Genomic DNA, 19,646 nt, shown 5'->3' on the forward strand with positions numbered 1-19,646 from the left:
TATCTGGTGGATTAATTAATTTGTTCTATTTCATTTCATTTTAGTGAGATAGTCTTAAATTTTTTTTGTTCTGTTTAATAGTAGATTGGTAGGTTAGAGGGTTAAATTCGCAATTTTTTAAATTATTAAATGTTAAATAATATATATAATTTTATAATTATTTTAATAAATTTATAATTTTTAAAAACATAAAAAAATTATAATTTTTAAATTTACAGATTAATTATAAATATATAATAAATCCAAGATATTTGGATAGAATAATTAGCTTAGTCATGTATTTAATCAATTTTTAAAATTCAAATTTTATTATATATATATATATATATATATATATATATATATATATATATATATATATATATATATATAGTATTTGTCATGTTGAATTAAAGGAAGCGATGAAAAAAAATCGCTTATACAAACTCAATAATTGATACATATTATGTCACTTTTTAATTTTGGTATTGATTTTTTATTGATATATTTTAATAAGGTAAAGGACAATTTATGGAGGCAACATCATTTTAGAAATAAAAGATAAATTTAAAAAAGCATTGTAAAATGAGAAATCTTATTGAAAAGATAAGTCTAGAGTCAAATGGTTCAAATTCAGTGATCAGAATACGACTTTCTTCTATGAACCTCTGCTTATTGAATTTGAACTTAAGATTACAGCTTACATAAATTATAGGCTTCAAAGACCAGTGACTATGGAAGAAGTGAAACAGGCTTCAAAGACCAGTGATTATGGAAGAAGTGAAACATGCAACATTTAGCATTCATCCTCAAAGTACTCCAAGAGATGATGCTATGATAACAAAATTCTTTCAAAGCTTCTGAAACATACTTAGTGGTGATGTGTTTTGAGCAGTTAAGAGCTTCTTTTCAAGGGGCAAAATTTTGAAGGGTTTTAACCACACTCAGATGATCTGTCTTATTCCCAAGATTTCTGATGCTAAAGATATGACTCAGGTAAGACCAATAAGTCTATCCTCAATCTTTTACAAGATTATCTTTAAAGTACTTGTACATAGACTTTAGGGTATCATGAATAGACTAATTAGCCATACGTATAGTGCTCTTATTAAAGGCAGATTAATCTCTGATAATATCCTAATTGCTCATGAGTGTATGCATTACTTGAAAAACAAAAAAAAAGGGACTCAAAAATGAAATGACACTAAAATTAGATATGAGTAAGGCATATGATAGGGTGGAATGAAACTTTCTTTGGTTTATATTGGAGAAGTTTGGTTTAAACTCCCGGTGGATCATATAGATTCGAGAATTAGTGACAACCATTTCTTATTCTGTCATTATGGAAGGACAACCCTATGGTTTCTTCAAACCAAATAGAGATATTCGACAAGGAGATCCTCTATCTCCCTATCTTTTTATTTTCTGTGCAGAAGGTATCTCCTTCTTGCTACACAAGGCAAGACAAAACAGACTAATTCAGGGTCTTCAGATACATAGGCGATATCTCAAGGTTAACCACCTCCTCTTTGCTAACGATTCCATCTTATTCTATAAGGCTAATCCTCAAGCATATTCAAACATCTTGCATTTATTGAGCTTATGAAAGCATCAGTGTCCAGAGGGTAAATCTTAATAAATCTGCTGTATTCTTTAGCCACAACACTCCCTCCACTACTCGTACACTATTGGATAGATACCTTGGTTTGCATTCTATAGTCTCTAAATCGAAAAAGGCTTCTTTTAGTATGATCAAAGAGAAGGTTTGGAAAAGAATCTAAGGGTGGAAGCGCAATCTTCTATCGTCAGGTGGTAGACAGGTATTGCTTAAGGCAGTGGGAGAAGCTATTCCTATTTATACATTGTCTTGCTTCAAGTTGCCTGACGGTTTAATTTCGAAAATTCACTCTCTACTTTCTTATTTCTGGTGGGGACAAAAAGGTTCTGAAAGGCGGATGGTTTGGATTAGCTGGGACACTATGACTCGCCCACGAAGAGAAGGAGGCCTCATATTTAAATATCTCAGAATCCAAAATCTGGCGCTTTTAGGCAAACAGTTTTGGCGACTTGTAACACAGCCTACTTTCTTACTATCTAAAATCCTAAGAGGTAAATACTTTAGCAATCGTAATATTATAACGGCAGAAATTGGAGTCTTACCTTCTTGGGGATGGAGGAGTATATTGGAAGGCCGAAAGATTGTTGAAAAAGGTCTTAATTGGGCTGTGAGTACTGGAGAGAATATCCAAACCTTTGAAGATCCTTGGTTACCTCCTCTGTATCCTTTAATGATGACTGACATGCCAAACAGACAAGCTATTTTTGAGTTGGTTCCAAGAGTTAAAGATCTAATTACTGAAGATAGGAATTGGAATCAAAATCTCATTCAAGAATTATTTCCCTAAGACGTTGCAAATAGGATTTTGTCAGTTAAAATTCAGCAGAGTAGGGACAAATTGTAATGGGATTTGAACAAATCCAAGCAATATGATACAGTTTTAGGTTATAGAATTGGCTATTTATTTTACCATCCGTTTCTGGAGCTTTGCCCTAATTATATGTAGCAGAAAAAGACGTGGATTGATCTATGAAAGTTGAACTTGTCTCACAAAATTAAGATATTTATTTGGAAAGCTCTCCATGCCAGCTTCCGGTGCTTACTCAAATTCATCACCGCATCCCATCTACATCGCCAATATGCCCCTTGCTGTCATGAAGCAACAGAAACAGTTACTCATTGTTTGATTGATTGCTCTAGAATTAAAGAAGTATGGTCTCAAAGTTATCTTCGTGACTGTCTTCCCCCTCAGAGTCCTAATGACTTTTGGACATGGTGGACTGTATCAGCAGATATGCTTAACCCGTTGAAGAATGCCGATCATAATCCTCAATTGCTTGACTCATTTGCTGGAACTGCTAAAAAGCTCGCAACCAGTTAATTTTTGAAGGTTCTACTTCAATGCTGTCTGCCATTCTAGCAAGCTCTGTCAAGTTGCTCTGTGAAATCCAAAGAACTCCCAATTTAGATTGTCATCTCCATGAGGCAAACTCTTAGTTTCATTCAATTTGATTTATCATTCTTTCTTCTTTAAGATTTTTCTTCATTTTTTGACCATGCATTGTTGGATGAATACCTTCAATGTATTGTTTTGGGAAATCCCCACCTTTTATTATGCTGTCCTGCTTTTGGACGACTTTATATTTTATTTTTCAATAATTAATGAAATATAACCTACTATCTTTGGAAAAAAAAGGTAAAGGTCAATTCACCTCAATAAACCAAATGCACACCAATATTACCTGGATGTCCCAAACCAGAAATTGCAACATCAAAGTCCCAAAGCATATTTCTATATAAATCGAATTGATTAAATTCAATTTATTGAAACATGAAGTAAATCGAGTCCAATGGATTCAAATTAGGTGAAAAACGTTGCTGAACAAAATCGAATCAAGTGGATTCGATTTAAGTGCATGGTTAAAATGCTAGTAAATCGAATGGATTTGCTTCGATTTATAAATAAGGGTAAATCGAATTCAATATATTCGATTTAGCTAACTGGAAAAAATATCCAAGGGAATTCGAAACCAATGGATTCAATTTGATGGTTTTGTAAGTCGATACCCATTGTTTCGATTTACTAGTTGTTTTCGTCTCCCGTAATTTGAATCTAATGGATTCAATTTGCATGGACTTTGGCTATATATACAAATCGAATTCATTTCATTCGAACTAAAAAACCCACATACCCCACACCAACCCCAGCACCCAGATCCTAAATCTCTGAAAGCAACCCGGGAATAAACGGATCTGCACACATGGAGGACGATCCGGATCGTCTATATCAACTAGATGGAGTCGCGCATATTGATGGTGTCGTCCACCTCGAGGTTAGTCATTGTAGTTGGTTAGAATCGTTAGTTACGGACTATTAAGAAAAATAAAAAATAGATATTTGAATTTAGTTCATGTTAGAATTAGTGAGTTATTAACTATAGAGTAGAGTTAAGTATAGATTTATGAATAGGGTTAACTATAGATTTTTTGAGTGTGTTAATAAAAAAAAAAGATTTTTTTTACTTATGAGGCACTTAAGCAGTTGTTGTGTACCCATGGAAGACTATATGTCGTATTAATTTTTTTTACCTTGAAGAATTGGATCATGAATTATGTTGTGATTTGTGCTTTTGTCTACGAAAAATTGGTAGGGGATTATTGTAAACATGTTTTTAAAGTTAGCACATGCAAAGTCTATGGTGGTTAGAGTTTTTTATACATTTAACACTTTTTTGTGACGATTGTGAGAAGGAGTTTTCTATCGTTATGCAACCCCATCGATGCATCAACAGCATGAGACGGTAACATGGTATGATGTTGGATGATATGATCGTTTCGTACTTGCAGATGGCCGGTTTGTACCATCTTGTAAGACTGAACGAGAGTTTGTTTCGATTGGACAAGCCATTGGTGAACGCATTTGTAGAGAGATGACGGCTTGAGACGCATACCTTTCACATGCTGTTTGGGGAGTGCACGATTACCCTCCAGGATGTAACGTACCAGCTCGAACTCCCGATCAACGGTCAGTATGTGTTAGCGGATGGCTAACAAACTTTCTACGATATATAGAGGGTGCCCGGCCAGCGTGGGTGTGATATGAGGAGCTGCTGAGGGTATTGCCTCTTGCGAACTGCATCGACAAGTTCACAGTAAAGTGCACATGGTTTCAAGAGACGCTTAGTGAGCTTCCGTAGGGGGCAGACGAGGAGATGGTTAGGATGTATGCCCATGCTTATATCATAATGCTCCTATCGACGTAGCTGTTCGGGAACAAGTCAGGTACCCGACTCCACATCCGTTGGCTACCTTACGTCGCCAGGCTAGAGGACATAGGCTAGTACAGTTCGGGGTCTGCTGCATTGTCATGGCTATACATGTGCATGTGCCGTGTGGCAAATAGAAATGTCGTCAAGTTGGCTGGTTCACCACAATGCATCCTCAACCCCATCGAGTACTCCAACCTCTCCGAAAATCGGGACCATCACAGGAGAACTAGGCGTCGCGAAAGCAACCTCCCCCACACTACAAGAAAATGGAACATTTGTAACAAAAAATTTGTATCAAATTTAAAATTATTACAAATTATAATTTTTTCGTAACAATAATTAGTTATTGTTACAAAATATGAAGAAAATTTGTTACAAAACATTTCAATATTTTCTAACAACGTGATTTCTTTTGTTACAAATTATGTTGGCTTTCGTATCGAATTGTTGTTTGTTGTATAATGCTATAATATTTTGTAACAAAAGATTATATTGTTGTGAAAATTCAAAACATTTTGTAACAAAATATCTATTTGTTTCAAAAGATCTAAATATTTTGTAACAAAAAATTAATTTATCACAAAATATAATATTTTTGTAACAAGTTATTTATTTGTCACAAAATTCAAAGATTTTTTGTAATTAATAAAAAATTTTGTTTCAACATATTAAATGTAAGACTTCAAATTTTTAAAAATTAACCTAATGAGTTATTTATGATTTACTATATTTATTTAAGATTTTATATTAAAAAATTTATTTTATTAAAAATATTTAAGTCAAATTAATGATACTTTGAGTTTAAAATTATTCTAAAAATTAAATAATAAGTCATTTATGATTTATTATATTATTCAAAATAAATTTTTAGAGATTTATATATTAAACGGGGTATTTTTTATTTATAATTTAAAGTTTTAGTAATTAAAAAATATAAAAATTTATAGTATTTCAAGAATAATTAATTTAAAGTTTTAATAATAAAATAGTATTTCAAGAATAATTAATTTGGTTATTTCATATAATTTGAAATTAAAATTGTAATAGAAGTATTATATAATTTAATTTGAGAAATTTGTATTATGATTAAATTAAGGTTTATTTTATTAAATTAAGCTTTTAGAGATTAATTTATTAAGAGTGATTAAATTTATTTTTATAAATATTTTAAGTTTAAGTCAATTAATATTTATGTACAATTTTTATTATAATTACTTATTTTATAAATTGAAATTAAAGTCCTGGTGATAGAAAAAATAATGAAAAGTAGAATACAGGAATCTTGTTTTGTTATATTATTTGTAGACTTCGTGATATTATGACTCCTTGTTTAAATATATTTATGTCTTTGAATTCTAAATGTACATAGTTTTTTTTCCTCTTCATGTAAATGGAATAAGGGTTTAGCGACCGACTTTCAAGAAAAATCGGTTGCTAAATCGGTCGCTATTTTTGTAATTTTTTTAGTGATATATCAATTAATTTAAAAAAATATAATTTGGTAAATTATGTGTGTAATTTGTATTAAAAAAATTTGTTATAAAATAAATATTGTGCTTTTGTAACTAGAGGAATGAAAAATGTTACAAAATCAAGTTATATTTTGTAACAAAATTTTGTGATAGAAAAAATTATATTGTTACAAAAAACATCTCATTGGATAAAATTTCTTATCACTTTTGTAATGACTTTTGGTTTTTTGTATTAGAAAATTTTGTTACAAAATATTATTTTAAATTGTAACAATTTCATTTTTTGTTACAAAAATTTTTTGTAACGGGACATACTGCAACGGTCCTTTTTTTGTTACAAAATCCTTTTGTTTCAAAATTTCGATTTTTTGTAACAATTTTTTTTGTTACAAATATTACTTTTTCTTGTAGTGCCAACAGTCCAGCCTTACCAACTACTGCATCACCACTGCGGTTCAGATTAACTACAAAGGACAGTAAAGCTACGAAATCTGGCTTAGGTGCAATCACCGCGTGCAACTGACGAGGAACCAATAGGCATGGAACTAGAGTAGGCTGGATGTCTTGTGGAGTGTGGATTTCTATTTGAGCCTCCAAAACTAGATACCACATCCACAAGCTTCGCCAACAGCTCCGGAGTCCTCACCTCAGAAAACTGACGGCGACAATGGAACAACACTTGAAAATCTTCGTCACTGCTAATGACGAATGAATCATACTTGACATCATCGCGTAACATGAAAATCGGGATTCTATAGAACAATTTCTCCACCCGTTTTACGCCTTGCAGCCTTAGTCTCTGGAGTATAGTATTCTTAAAGTCAGCAAAACTCGTCGAAGGTTTGAAAAAAACACTCAGCGGGTCCTTGTCAGTAAACTTAATTCCTGATCGCATTTTTTTCTTAATGGACCCTTTATAGTGCACAATAGCTACAAAACTCTCATCACTAGCTATTGTGAATATCACTCTTCTACAAAATTTTGTGTTGAGCTCATTTTTATATACTTCGGTGCTCTATAAATCGAATTAAATGTCTTCGAATTATTCATATAGTACCAAATACAGTAAATCAAAGCTATTAGTTTCAATTTACCTTAATGTACATGCATGGATAAATAGAATTCATTAGATTTAATTTACGTTCAATAACAAATCGAATCCACATGTTTTGATTTAGTAGGAACATCCTAATTCGAATCCACTTGATTCGATTTTCATTCAACAACGTTTTTCACTTAATTCGAATCCATTGGATTCGATTTACTTCGTGTTTCAACAAATCGAATTTAATCAATTCGATTTATATAGAAATGTACTTTGGAACTTTGACGTTGTATTTTTTGATTTGAGACATCCAAGTAATATTGGTGTGTATTTGGTCTATTGAGATGATTTGCTCTAAGGTAAAAATTTAATGTATTTTTATTTTGTGTGGATATACAAATTTAAAATAAGATTTGTGGTCTTTAATTTTTTTTTGATATACAAATCTAAGGATTAGATTTGTTTTATTTTTATTTTAAATTTTTTTAAATATACAAATTTCACCTTCAAATTTATATTTTAATATTAAATTTTTTTTTACTAATCAAACCATTTAATTTACTTTATAATAAAATAAATTATTTTATCACAAATTAAACCTTTAAATTTATGTAATACTATGAAATATGACTCTCAAATTTTTTAAATCTAAAACTCTAATTTATTATTTAAAATAAAAAATATACTAATTAATCATGATATTAAATTATACATCATCTTTTTTCATTTCTAAAAAGATTAGCCCATATTATGATGTAATTAAAAAACAAAATCAATTTTTTTATGGAGCGATTTAATTGCAAGCATTACCGAAGAATAAATGAACCGTTTCGACAAAGAATATAAATTAGTTTTCTTATTATTAAGTCACATCAGGACATGAGTTGGCTGATTTTTTTTGTTATGAAAGAGGGGGTGTGTTGCGCGGGGTTATGTGATGAGGAGGAGCTAGAACAATCAGTGGGACAGGTTTTTTGGTCAGAGTTGGTGAGAAGAAATCAGACCCAACGATTTGCTTTTTCAGATTTCTTTGAGCAAATCGAAGGGTCCGTTTTGCATGGAGAGGAGAGACAAAGATAACATTAAGGAAATCGGACCCTGCGAGTTGTACATAATCAAAATTTTTTTATATTATTTTAAGGTAATCGCATGGTCCGATTTCATTGTTTACGAATTTTTTGATTTAGGTTGAGCAACTCGTTGGATCCGAGTTGTGGAGGAGTAAATATTTTTTCAAAGTAAAATTCAACACATCCAATATTCTTGCCAGAGATTAGATTCACAATCCAAATTAATGTTAAATCAAAGAATAACATCTAAGAGAAAAAATGGTAATTAAGAGGATTCACAATCCAAATTAATGTTAAATCAAAGAATAACATCTAAGAGAAAAAATGGTAATCGAGAGATTGCTAGGTGACGAGTAGAGTTGTGATCAAGATCCCCAACTTAGAGTAACATGTCAACTAAATCAGAGTATCAGACCTAATAAATTTGTTTTATTTTAGTATGTATAAAGAATGATATTTCAAGTTCTTAGTGGTTGGGGAAGAAGATGGCATGAAACTCGGTGGGTGGGTGGGGAAGGAAGGGAAAAGTAAGGATAAGAAAGGAGACTTGTGGAGTTAAAAGGGGCACCTGGGGAACTACGGGCGTGCGACGCGTGGAGCACTCTTCCACAACTCGGACGGTCCGCGTTGTTACCACTTCTCGCACGGTCCGATTTGGCCAGGACAAGTCCCTCGGTCCGATTTCTATTTTCACTGACACCATAGGAATGTAAAGCTCTCCTCCTCTCCATGACGCGGTGCAGCACATACTGTGGCTCCATAATAAAATTAATTTGCGGACATGAGTTGTTTAAATGTTTTCTTATTGAGACTTCTTACACATATAAGTGGTTTGGGCATACAAGTTTATACAAGTTAGTCCAAACTAAACAAAAATAACTTTAATTTAAGGGTGATGCTAGATAGCCAAAGAATAATTACAATATAAAAATGTTACATAAAATATCTCATTCTCTTGATAAGCAAGTGACATACACTTTCTTATCACTTATCCTTCTTATCACCTACTATTTTGCTGCATGTTTGAAGTCATTAATGTTCTTTCCAAAATTAATTTCAGTTTCTCCCAAATCAAATCTCTAACATCTCTCAATCACATTATTATCCATTATAATGCAATAATTCTCTGCAAAAATTAGGAAAATTAAATTAAAAATTTTTAATAACTTCTACTATATAACTTATATTTTACATATAGACTATTAAAAAATAAAAAATAAAAATATAAAATATAAACAAAAATTTAAAAAATAATTTTTAAAAATAATTACTAACTCGTCATATTAAAATCAATAAATAAGCATAGATATGAATATTAAATAAAAATATTAAAATAATTAAAATCATGATCTATTAGTGCACATATGAGATAATTTAAAAAATACAATAAGACGTATAGTTTAAAATTTGATAATATTAATTATAAAAATTTATTAATTATAGACATCATAGGTATGAAATTATGAATATTATGAGTACAAATTATGGACGTTATTAAAATGAAATTATGGATGTTATGTGTATAATTTATGGATGTTATGAGTAAATTTATCAATTGAATAAATTAATTTAAGAATTTGATATTTTTTTAAATTCAATTATGATAAAATTTAAAAACATATGTGTTAACTTTATAGTTACTTATGCAATAACTAAAAAATGATGTGTATGGATGTAATATCTAATAAACATGAATTTAAATTTTAGATGTTATTTGTTTGTAATTATGGATGTTATGTATATGAACGTATGAATGTTATGTGTATGAACTTAGTTAGTACAATATAATTATAAATGCACATAAAAGCACAAAAAAAAAGTTAAATCAGTTTATTATCATACCTTATCAAAGCTAGCGTGATTTTTCATATTCTTGAGAATTGGTTGATTGACAACAACCTCGTCGAGTGAGTCCGTTTGTTGTTCAAATTCTTCATCAGCACCTTCTACCATAGCCCATAGGTACCGTATTAAGGTCGAATTCAAATGCCATACTATTTGTAATGATAAACGTGACTCCTTATAAAATTCCTTGATTTATACACTATTGTGCTTGCAATGATATTAGAGTCATGATTTTTTGAATGATCGTAATTGAATTAATGGAAGGTATATATTACAAATAATCAAGTGCAATTTTTTCGTATCTTCATTGATTGATATTAAATGCCTTTAAGGAAAACAAATAATCAAGTGCAATTAACTCAATTAATATATATATTATTATTACTGTCAATTCTTCTTCTTATTATTATTATTTAATGTATTCTTAAATATAAAAATTAAATTATAAAAGGAAATATTAAATATCGATTACAAGAATGCCTAATAGTAAGGGATATAATATTATAATTAATACTATTAATGAGTGGAGTTGATAAGAATATGATAAGTGAAATGATAAGAGAGGGGGATAAAAAATTAAATTGTTATTAAATGATGTAAATGAAATAAATTATGAAAAGTTTTGGCTAATTATGGCTGAAAATTTTTTGTTACCAAACTTTTTCCTAATTTAAAGAGCATGTAAATATGCGCTTCCTCAACTTTAAATAGTGCGAAATGAAAAATGGTTCTTCTTCAACATTTGTATTCCACGTTCTTCTTCCTGCTCCTTCTTCTTTTTTGCATTCCTCCTCATTTTTTTCGCATTCTTTCTTCTTCATGTTTTCATCCTTATTGTGGTTCTTTTTATTGTTGTTATTGTTGCTACATTTTTTTCCTCCTCTTCTTTCTATTGATTTTACAACATTATGTACTTTTTTTCTTTGTTTGATTTTTCTCCCAAGAAAAATTATAAGAAAACGAAATAAGAAGATGAGGAAGAAGAAGCAGTAGAAGATGAGGAGGAAGAGGAAGAGTTTTGAATTATGTAGAACTTATCAGAATAAAAATACACCAAAATATCTTTGTGTTACACCCAAATATCGTCGTGTTACACCAAAATTTGCTGCAAATACAGAAAAATATTTCCTCTAATGCTGTATTATTTTTCTTCTTCTTTTTTTCTTATTTTTTTGTTTTAGTTAAATGAATATAAGTTCATTCTCTTCCAAGTAATTTTGTAGCATTATGTGTTTCTTCTTCTTCTTTGTTTGATTTTTTTATTTTATTCTTGTTAAGAGAGTAAAACAAGAAGAAACTTAAGAAAGTAAAATAAAAAAGAAAAAATGAATAATAAAAAAAGAAAAAGAAGATGGTGATGATGATAAAAAAAAGAAGAAGCAGTAGAAGATGAGGAAGAGGAAGAGGAAGAGAAAGAGTTTTGAATTATGTCGAACTTATCAGAATAAAAATACACTCAAATATCTTCGTGTTATACCCAAATATTTTCGTGTTACACCCAAATTTACTGCAAATACAGAAAAATATTTCCTCTAATGTTGCATTTTTTTATTCTTATTTTTTTCTTATTTCTTTCTTTCTTTTAGTTAAATGAATATAAGTTCATCTTCTTCCAAGTAATTTTTCAATATTATGTGTTTCTTCTTCTTCTTTATTTAATTTTTTTGTTTTTATTCTTGTTAAGAGAGTAAAACAAGAAAAAACTTGAGAAGGTAAATCAAAAAGGAAAAGATGAATAAGAAAGAAAAAGAAGAAGATGGTGATGATGATACAAAAAAAGAAGCAGTAGAAGATGAAGATGAGGAAGATGAACAATTTTGAATTATGCATAACTTATCAGAATAAAAATACACCCAAAATTTTTAAAATACACCCAAATATCTCCGTGTTACACACAAATTTACTGTAAATACAGAAAAATATTTTCTCTAATGCTACATTTTTTATTCTGAATTGAACCACACCTCATCCACTTGATTGGATTTAAAACAATAAAAGGAGGAGAAGAAATTCCAATGAAAAAAGAAAGAGAAAGAGGAGGAGGAGGAAGAGGCGGTGTTGATGACGACGATAATGAAAAAGAAAAATAACGAGGAAGAAAAGAAGAAGAACGTGTAGTAACAGCACGAAACTCGTGAATATAAATGACTTGTAAAGACTTGTATGGAAAAAACGATTATATGTGGAGAATAATTCTTTCTTATTAAATGTATTGTTTAGTTTCCTTCTACCTAATTATGAATTCTGCTCCGCCGGATAGATAACAAAAAATTTAAACAATGTAAATAATAGGCTGAAAATTTGGTCCAATGAAATTAAAAAAAGTACTTCACCCAAATTATTTAACTAAAAAACGCTTTAATCATTCAAAAATTGTAACTATCCATTATACCCTAATTTACCAAAGCACCAGTTTCTCTCCCAAATTCTTTGCCGTCACTTGGTCGCCAACCAGTTCTCATCGTCGCCGCTAGGATCCTCCTCACCGCCACTGGCTCGTCAACAAGGACTCTCATTGGCGCTTGAGAATAACAATCCATTTAAGGATAAAAATAATCATCCACTTACCGAATGAATTGAACATCCAACATATTTTAATTGCATATAACTAAACTCATTCCAATCAAATAACCATCCACATAACAATTTAAATAACCATCTGCATACCAACTAAAATAACCATCTGACATATTATAGATTGACTACAACAAGATGAAAACAAAAGAGAGAAAAAGTGTTGCGCCAATCGTAGCACAAACAATAATGCATGCAATCATGCATGCATGAAGATGTAGTTAATCTCTGAAATATACACCTGACCCTCGTGCTTAGTGGAAATATGCACATCCTTAACTTGTGGAAAACAACCTAGACTAAGGGCCTGCGATATGATGAAAAATGCTTCTAAAATTATTGCTTGGCTTGCTATGATAGTGGGGTGGGACTGCGGCGATCGGCGGTGGCTGCGGCGCGCGAGGAGGAAGTCGCGATTGTGGACAGTGCGTGTTCGGCGGCGCTGCACCTTGCGATGGTCGAAGCTACGGTGGCATTTCCGTCGCGGCCTGGTGTAAGGAAAAAACGTAAGTTGAAGGAGAGGAGGGTTGATATGGAATGAGAACGTGATGTGACGGAGAAGGTTACATTGTCTAACCCTAATACTTTAAATTAAAAAATTGATTATTCTAATAAATTGAGAATCTAATTTTAATAATTAATTGAAAAAGTATAGGTAGACAATGAGAATACTAAACAATGTGAATAATGGATATGTTGGATGTTCAATTCAATAGGTATTCAAATGATCGATTATGTTCATTATTAATTGGATTGTTATTTCTTTTGATTCGATATACTCATGCACAGTTAATAATAGCTGGATGTTCAATTCACTAGGTATGCAGATAGTTATTCTAATATTAAAGTTTATGAGGTAATTTAGGAGTGAAATATTTTTTTACTTTATTGAATTAATTCTAGAGTTCATTGTTCACATTATTTCTAAAAGTTATTATCTACCTAACAAAACTCTAATTAATTTAACTTTTTTTTTAAATTGTTGTTCACGTTATTGAACATTTACATTGTCTTTATTTTTTTAATGAATTATATTTAATTTAAAAAATTTAGCTAAAATGTAATTTAAGCTTAATGGACAATTACGAATTAGAATAAACAATTAAACTAATTAGTAAATAAATTTCGCGTAATGAATTTCCAAACATCTGGATAAATGTGTAGATTTTTTGCATTTGAATATCCGAGAGCGCAGCGCACCAAATTAAACCACCACATTATGACCAATTTATTCTATTATTTACGGATGATGCTCTTAGCGTTTGTTTGGACGCCATTATTTTGATAAAAAAATCTTTTTGTAAATAAAAAAAGATTTTTTTATTTTTTAGTGTATTTGACAAATTTCTAGTAGTAAAAGTAAAAACACTAGAAAAATCAGAAAAATATCTTTTTTGAGAAGCTGTAATTTACATCTTTTTTTAAAAGATTTTTTTTCTTAAAAAAAAGATGTTTTTCATATAATAAATAAACAAAAAATACTTTTATATTGTTATACCCAAACATAATTGATAAATAAAAAGATCTTTTTACATAAGATACCCAAACATAAAATTACTTTTACTTTTTCATAAGATCTTTTAAAAAAAGATAATTCGAAAAAAGATCTTTTCTTTAAAGCTCACCCAAACAAGCCATTATAAAGATGCGTAAAATATCTTTTTGTAAAGATACTTATGTGTCGTATTATTATTGAACGTATTAATGAATTAATTATTTTTAAATTTTTTAACAAACTAGAATAAAATCGATTTTTTATAACAATAACTGTGTAAATCCAATTGTTATTAGATCCGATCGAACCGACCAATTTACATAATTCACTGGATTATATTTTTTTTAAAACAAAAATTAGGGATACATTTGTCTTTTTATCAAAATATTTAAATATGATTCAGTTTAGATTGTGTAAATCGATCGGATTAAATTGGGTCTAATAATTATAATACAGACAATTGAGTTTATCATTGTTGTTATAATAAACTAATTTTGTTCTGATTTATTAAAAAATAAATTATTAACTAATTTAATAAAAATATTCAAAAATATCATGACACATATAAACGTCTTAAAAAAAAGGACATTTTTAGTATCTTTATCGATCGAAGTGGTTTTCATTATTTATCTCCCATAAACCAAATATATAATGAATTATATTATTCAAATCTACCTCACAAAGCAAAACCATTCCAAATTATAACCAAGAGTTTATTTTTCTTAATTAAACGAACCGCAAAACATATTTACTTACAAGATAGAAGGTGCTATTAGGGTGAACGTATAAATTAAATAATTTATGCTTTAATTTCTTTAAATTTCTATATGAATCAATAGTAATGTACATTTACAATGATATATTATAGGTATAATAGCCAGGCCTTCATAATGCTAAGAGAAAGTAGTAAGCCAATGCCACTGGCAACGCAATCAGCATCCCTAATATGACCCTGTAATAATGAATGAAATAAAAACAAAATAAAAAATAAAAAATTACCATATGGCATCAAATATTGAGCAAGAAAAAACAATGCAAATGTTTTCATTTATGGAAGATATAGAGATGCTTTGATTTAGCATCACTCACGCAGTGCTTAATATAGCAGGATGAACATTATACTCCTTTGCAAAAACAAAAGGCACAATCCCTTGGGGTAGTGCTGCCTGCCACATGGAAAATCATACTATCTATTATTCATTATTATTTAATATTTATTAAAAATTAAAATTATTAGAAAATTATTTTAAAAAAAATTAAATTCATAAAAAATACATAAATAATTATATATCTGTTATAAAAATAAATAAGATTTAATTTTTAAATAGTTTATACCAACATTTAATTAGGTGTTTTTATGCATGATTATTCTATCACATAAATTTACATATATGGCCAATGAGTTATAATTCAAATGACATAATCTTCTCATACTCACTTAGACATCGTGAGTTTGAGTCTCCTGTTTTTTTGAAAAAAAATTAAGATATATATGATTTAAAAAAATATTTTTTTTTAAATACGTGATAATAACTAGATATCAATATATAAAATTTATGCTAATAATGAATAAAACTAAATTAACAAAAGAAAAAGAAAGAAAAATACTGATGACCTGAACAATTGCCACTTTGAGTAATGTTCCTCTTAATCCAATGGCAATGGAAGCTACAGCCATTAGGGCAGGGCCAGCAAGAAATTTTAGTCCTATTGCCACCATTGTCATCCTTGGGCCACATGCTATGATGCTGGATTGTGAAGCCATAAATAGACCTACACAAAATGTAAAATAATAATGTTGAACAATAAATAATAATAATGGAGGACAAAAATAATAATAACTTTAATTGTTTTGTTTTGTCACCTAAGCTGAACATTGCCATACCAAGACCTCCATTGGACAATATTTCTATTGATTGATTAACAACTTTAGGCATATGTACTCCCCACCTGTAATACATATATATTTCATATCCTGGATTATTGAATTTAGTTATATATAATAAGAACATGCATCTTAATAAATATACATATATATAAGCAAGACTTTTCTGACTTTTTTATAAGAGTATGTTTTATTGGCACCTGAATTGTATGGTTGACCAAATAAGGCCTATTAAAGTTGCAAATGTATTAGGATTTCTAATTAACTTCTTCCACACTGTGATAAGAATGAGAAGGATCTTCATTTTCCTTTTGCTCCTAATAGCCTCTCTTTTTTCTTCTTCTTCTCCCTCCTCCTCCTTTGACTGCACTACTACTTCATGAGAAGTCTCCGTTTCCTCTAAAAATAAACAAAATTCAAGAAATTCATGAATTTTACTTGGAATGATGCACTATATATCTATAATTCTCTCTTCTGAAGCTAACAGGGACTAAAGTTTTTTACAGTTATGCTATTATTAGGGAGTAGTATATTGTATTCATTCCAAATGTGTTTATAACACTAATAACAAGAAATTAAATTTAAACTCTAATTTGTCTCTAATAATTATATATGGAGTAGCCCCCCAATATATCTATCTCTAAAAAAATTCCTTATTATTATTATTATTATTATTATTATTATTATTATTATTATTATTATTATTATATTAGGATATATATTTATAAAAACTAAAAAGAAATCCAGTATATGTAGGAAATATCAGTTTATTACATTATTAACAAATTACAAAGTTAAAATAAATATTTCGGATATAATAAATAGAGCCTCTAACTTGAGAGAGAGAGAGAGAGAGAGAGAGAGAGAGAGAGAGAGAGAGAGAGAGAGAGAGAGAGAGAGAGAGAGAGAGAGAGAGAGAGAGAGAGAGAGAGAGAGAGAGAGAGAGAGAGAGAGAGAGGACTTTTGTTAAGAAATATTTCTGAAATCCAATCTTGATCAATTTAATTATACAAATAACTATGCTTCATTATTGGTGTTTGACCAAGACTAATCTGTCAAATATGCATATCCTAACATAAAATCTGAAAATGACATATCAAAACATTTCAAATGCAGTAATAAGAAAGATTTAAATCGCTTCAAAATGAAAAGATCTTTTTATATATATGAATGAATCCCCACCCACCTGTGCCTTGAGATGGTGGAGGAAGTGGAGCTTCTTGAGAAGGAGGAGGCATGGAGGACTTGTTAGCAGCAGCATCAAGCTCATAAAGAAACAACAAAAAATTGTACCACACCATACTCTGCAAGAAAATAATCTGTGCAAGTGGTGCAACAGATTCATCCTTATACATAGCCTTCATCAACGGAATCCCAAGAATCAAAGTGTTTGGTAGTGTTGACAATGATATTCCAGTTACAATCCATTTCAAGCCCCCTCCGCCTCGGCCGATGCGAGTAATCGCGGCTAGGGCAAGAAATGCAAGCGATTTCTGAACAACATCTGCATAGATGAGCCTGAGGCTCATCTTGTAGACGTTGTTCGCAGAAATCACTTGGAATGATAAGAGTGGGATTGAGAATTTTGCAACAAATTTGTTTATCCCTGAACATTGATCTGGTGTGAATAGTTTCCACCATTTCACTGATATGTATGCTAGAATCATTGTTACATACAGTGGTACAGTTGCTGATACTACATGATATGCATCCGATAAGGAAATCATATTGATGATGATTAAAGTTTGTTGAAAGATTTTGGGATAAATAATCAACTAGCTAGAGGCTTTAGATATATAGAGAATATAGTTTATTGTTTTATACTTTTATACATGCTGCCTCATGCATGAGGTAACATATATAGAAATTTGGTTAGTTTAAAAAGTTTTTTCTTTAAGAGTTTTCTTCAAATTTTATATAATTAATTTAAAGACTTTTTTTGTCTTGTTTGTTATATGACATGATATAATTTAGGATAAATCATATATTTAAATAAAATAGTATTTAAAAATATCTAAATACAACAAATGAGAGTTAATTATATTTGGATCCTATAAATATTCTAGGTAAATCGCTAAAGCAAAAAATTATTTAAATATTTATATATAAATCGCTATATATCATCATGAATTATGTTTTAGCAGAAATTGACTATAAACCACTATAACCTATAGTAATTTATGAATAAAAAAAAATACTAAAAGGCTGTTAATGTTTCCTAATTAGAATACTTATTAGAGCTTTAATCCTCCTTTATTTCTACTTTTCCTCCTTAATCTGTGTGATATGTTTGGAATTCGCTATCTTGGCTTTTTCATTGTGCACTAAAATATTAAATAAGCTTTAGTTTCTTAATTCTCCCAAGACTGTTAAATGTTATCTTGGCTTTTAGTTATGGTGTTTAAAAGTATTTATTTAATTTATTAAAAAAAGTTAAAATAAAATTAATATTTAATTTTAAAAGTATAAAAATAAATAATTATTAAATATTTAAAATTTATCATAAAAAATACGTTAAATAAAAATTAGACATCAAATTATAGATACCATAAAATTTACTGCACATATTATATATTTAAAGTATATTTTCTTTTATAATAATATAATTATATTAAAAATATACATTAGAAAAACTTAAATAATACATATATTGAATATAAATACATAGTGGTTGAATTGGTGATTTATTTTTTGTGTATATATATTTTTTATAATAATATATGATGATACTTTGGTTTGCTATAGTTTGATGATTATTCGATCAAAAAAGACAATGAATGAATGAAAAAATAAAGTGTGGGCATTTAAGTCTACATGAACTGAAAAGATAGATTCCAATTTTCTTCATGACATTATTGTCTTTCGGTATGTAGGTTCTTTAACAAAGCAAACCTATTTAAGATTGCATGCTGACCCCAAACTTTCATAATACTATATATACATTGGACATGATATATATTTATATAGTTCCATTCTTATTATTAAAATTAAGTGCCATATAAAATTTTCCATTCAACTTGGCATCTTTTGCATCTATTCTCTCTGCTGGACAATCTTTGTTAATCAGGAAAATATATATACAAAAAAATAAAATAAATAATATGTGTTAATTAAAATTAAACATATATATTATTTTCAGCTTAAAATTTGTCCAAATAAATAAAAAATTTCATTCTTTTCATTTTTATTCTATGATGATAAAGAAAACAAATTAATTAAGTGTCAGTGCTTGGAAGGAAGAAGAATAAAGAAGTTAATTGTGAATGAAGTAACGAAAGACTGATTTTAGAACTGTGTGAAGTAGAATACTTTCTAGTTTTGGTCAAAAGTGTAAGTACAAGTGTTCCAAGAGGAATTTGCTTTCCAAAATGTGATTATTTTTGCCATAAAAGACCCATCATCATGAAAGAATAAAATAATGCATGGTTCATCAGAGATATTCTTTTCCTGTTTC

General features: G+C 29.4%; 1 protein-coding gene across 1 annotated transcript; it reads right to left on the bottom strand.

Moving 5' to 3' along the window:
* Positions 1-15,185: 15,185 nt before the first annotated feature.
* LOC130976909 (auxin efflux carrier component 8-like) lies at positions 15,186-17,919 on the bottom strand. Its single transcript, XM_057901861.1, has 6 exons — positions 17,379-17,919; positions 16,393-16,591; positions 16,172-16,257; positions 15,923-16,080; positions 15,397-15,473; positions 15,186-15,259 (listed from the first exon to the last, which is right to left on the bottom strand). The coding sequence occupies exons 1-6, from the start codon at positions 17,917-17,919 to the stop codon at positions 15,193-15,195; spliced, it is 1,128 nt and encodes a 375-aa protein (XP_057757844.1). The 3' UTR covers positions 15,186-15,192.
* Positions 17,920-19,646: the final 1,727 nt, after the last annotated feature.

Source organism: Arachis stenosperma, chromosome 4, assembly GCF_014773155.1.
Source record: "Arachis stenosperma cultivar V10309 chromosome 4, arast.V10309.gnm1.PFL2, whole genome shotgun sequence".
NCBI lineage: Eukaryota > Viridiplantae > Streptophyta > Magnoliopsida > Fabales > Fabaceae > Arachis > Arachis stenosperma.

Bases quoted from the DNA above. Each gene is read 5' to 3' on its own strand.
- LOC130976909 (XM_057901861.1), bottom strand. From the start codon at position 17,919: ATGATTTCCTTATCGGATGCATATCATGTAGTATCAGCAACTGTACCA. The intron at 16,258-16,392 runs GTGCCAATAAAA...TATGTATTACAG, and splicing joins TGGTCAACCATACAATTCAG to GTGGGGAGTACATATGCCTA. The intron at 16,081-16,171 runs GTGACAAAACAA...CATTTTGTGTAG, and splicing joins TATGGCAATGTTCAGCTTAG to GTCTATTTATGGCTTCACAA.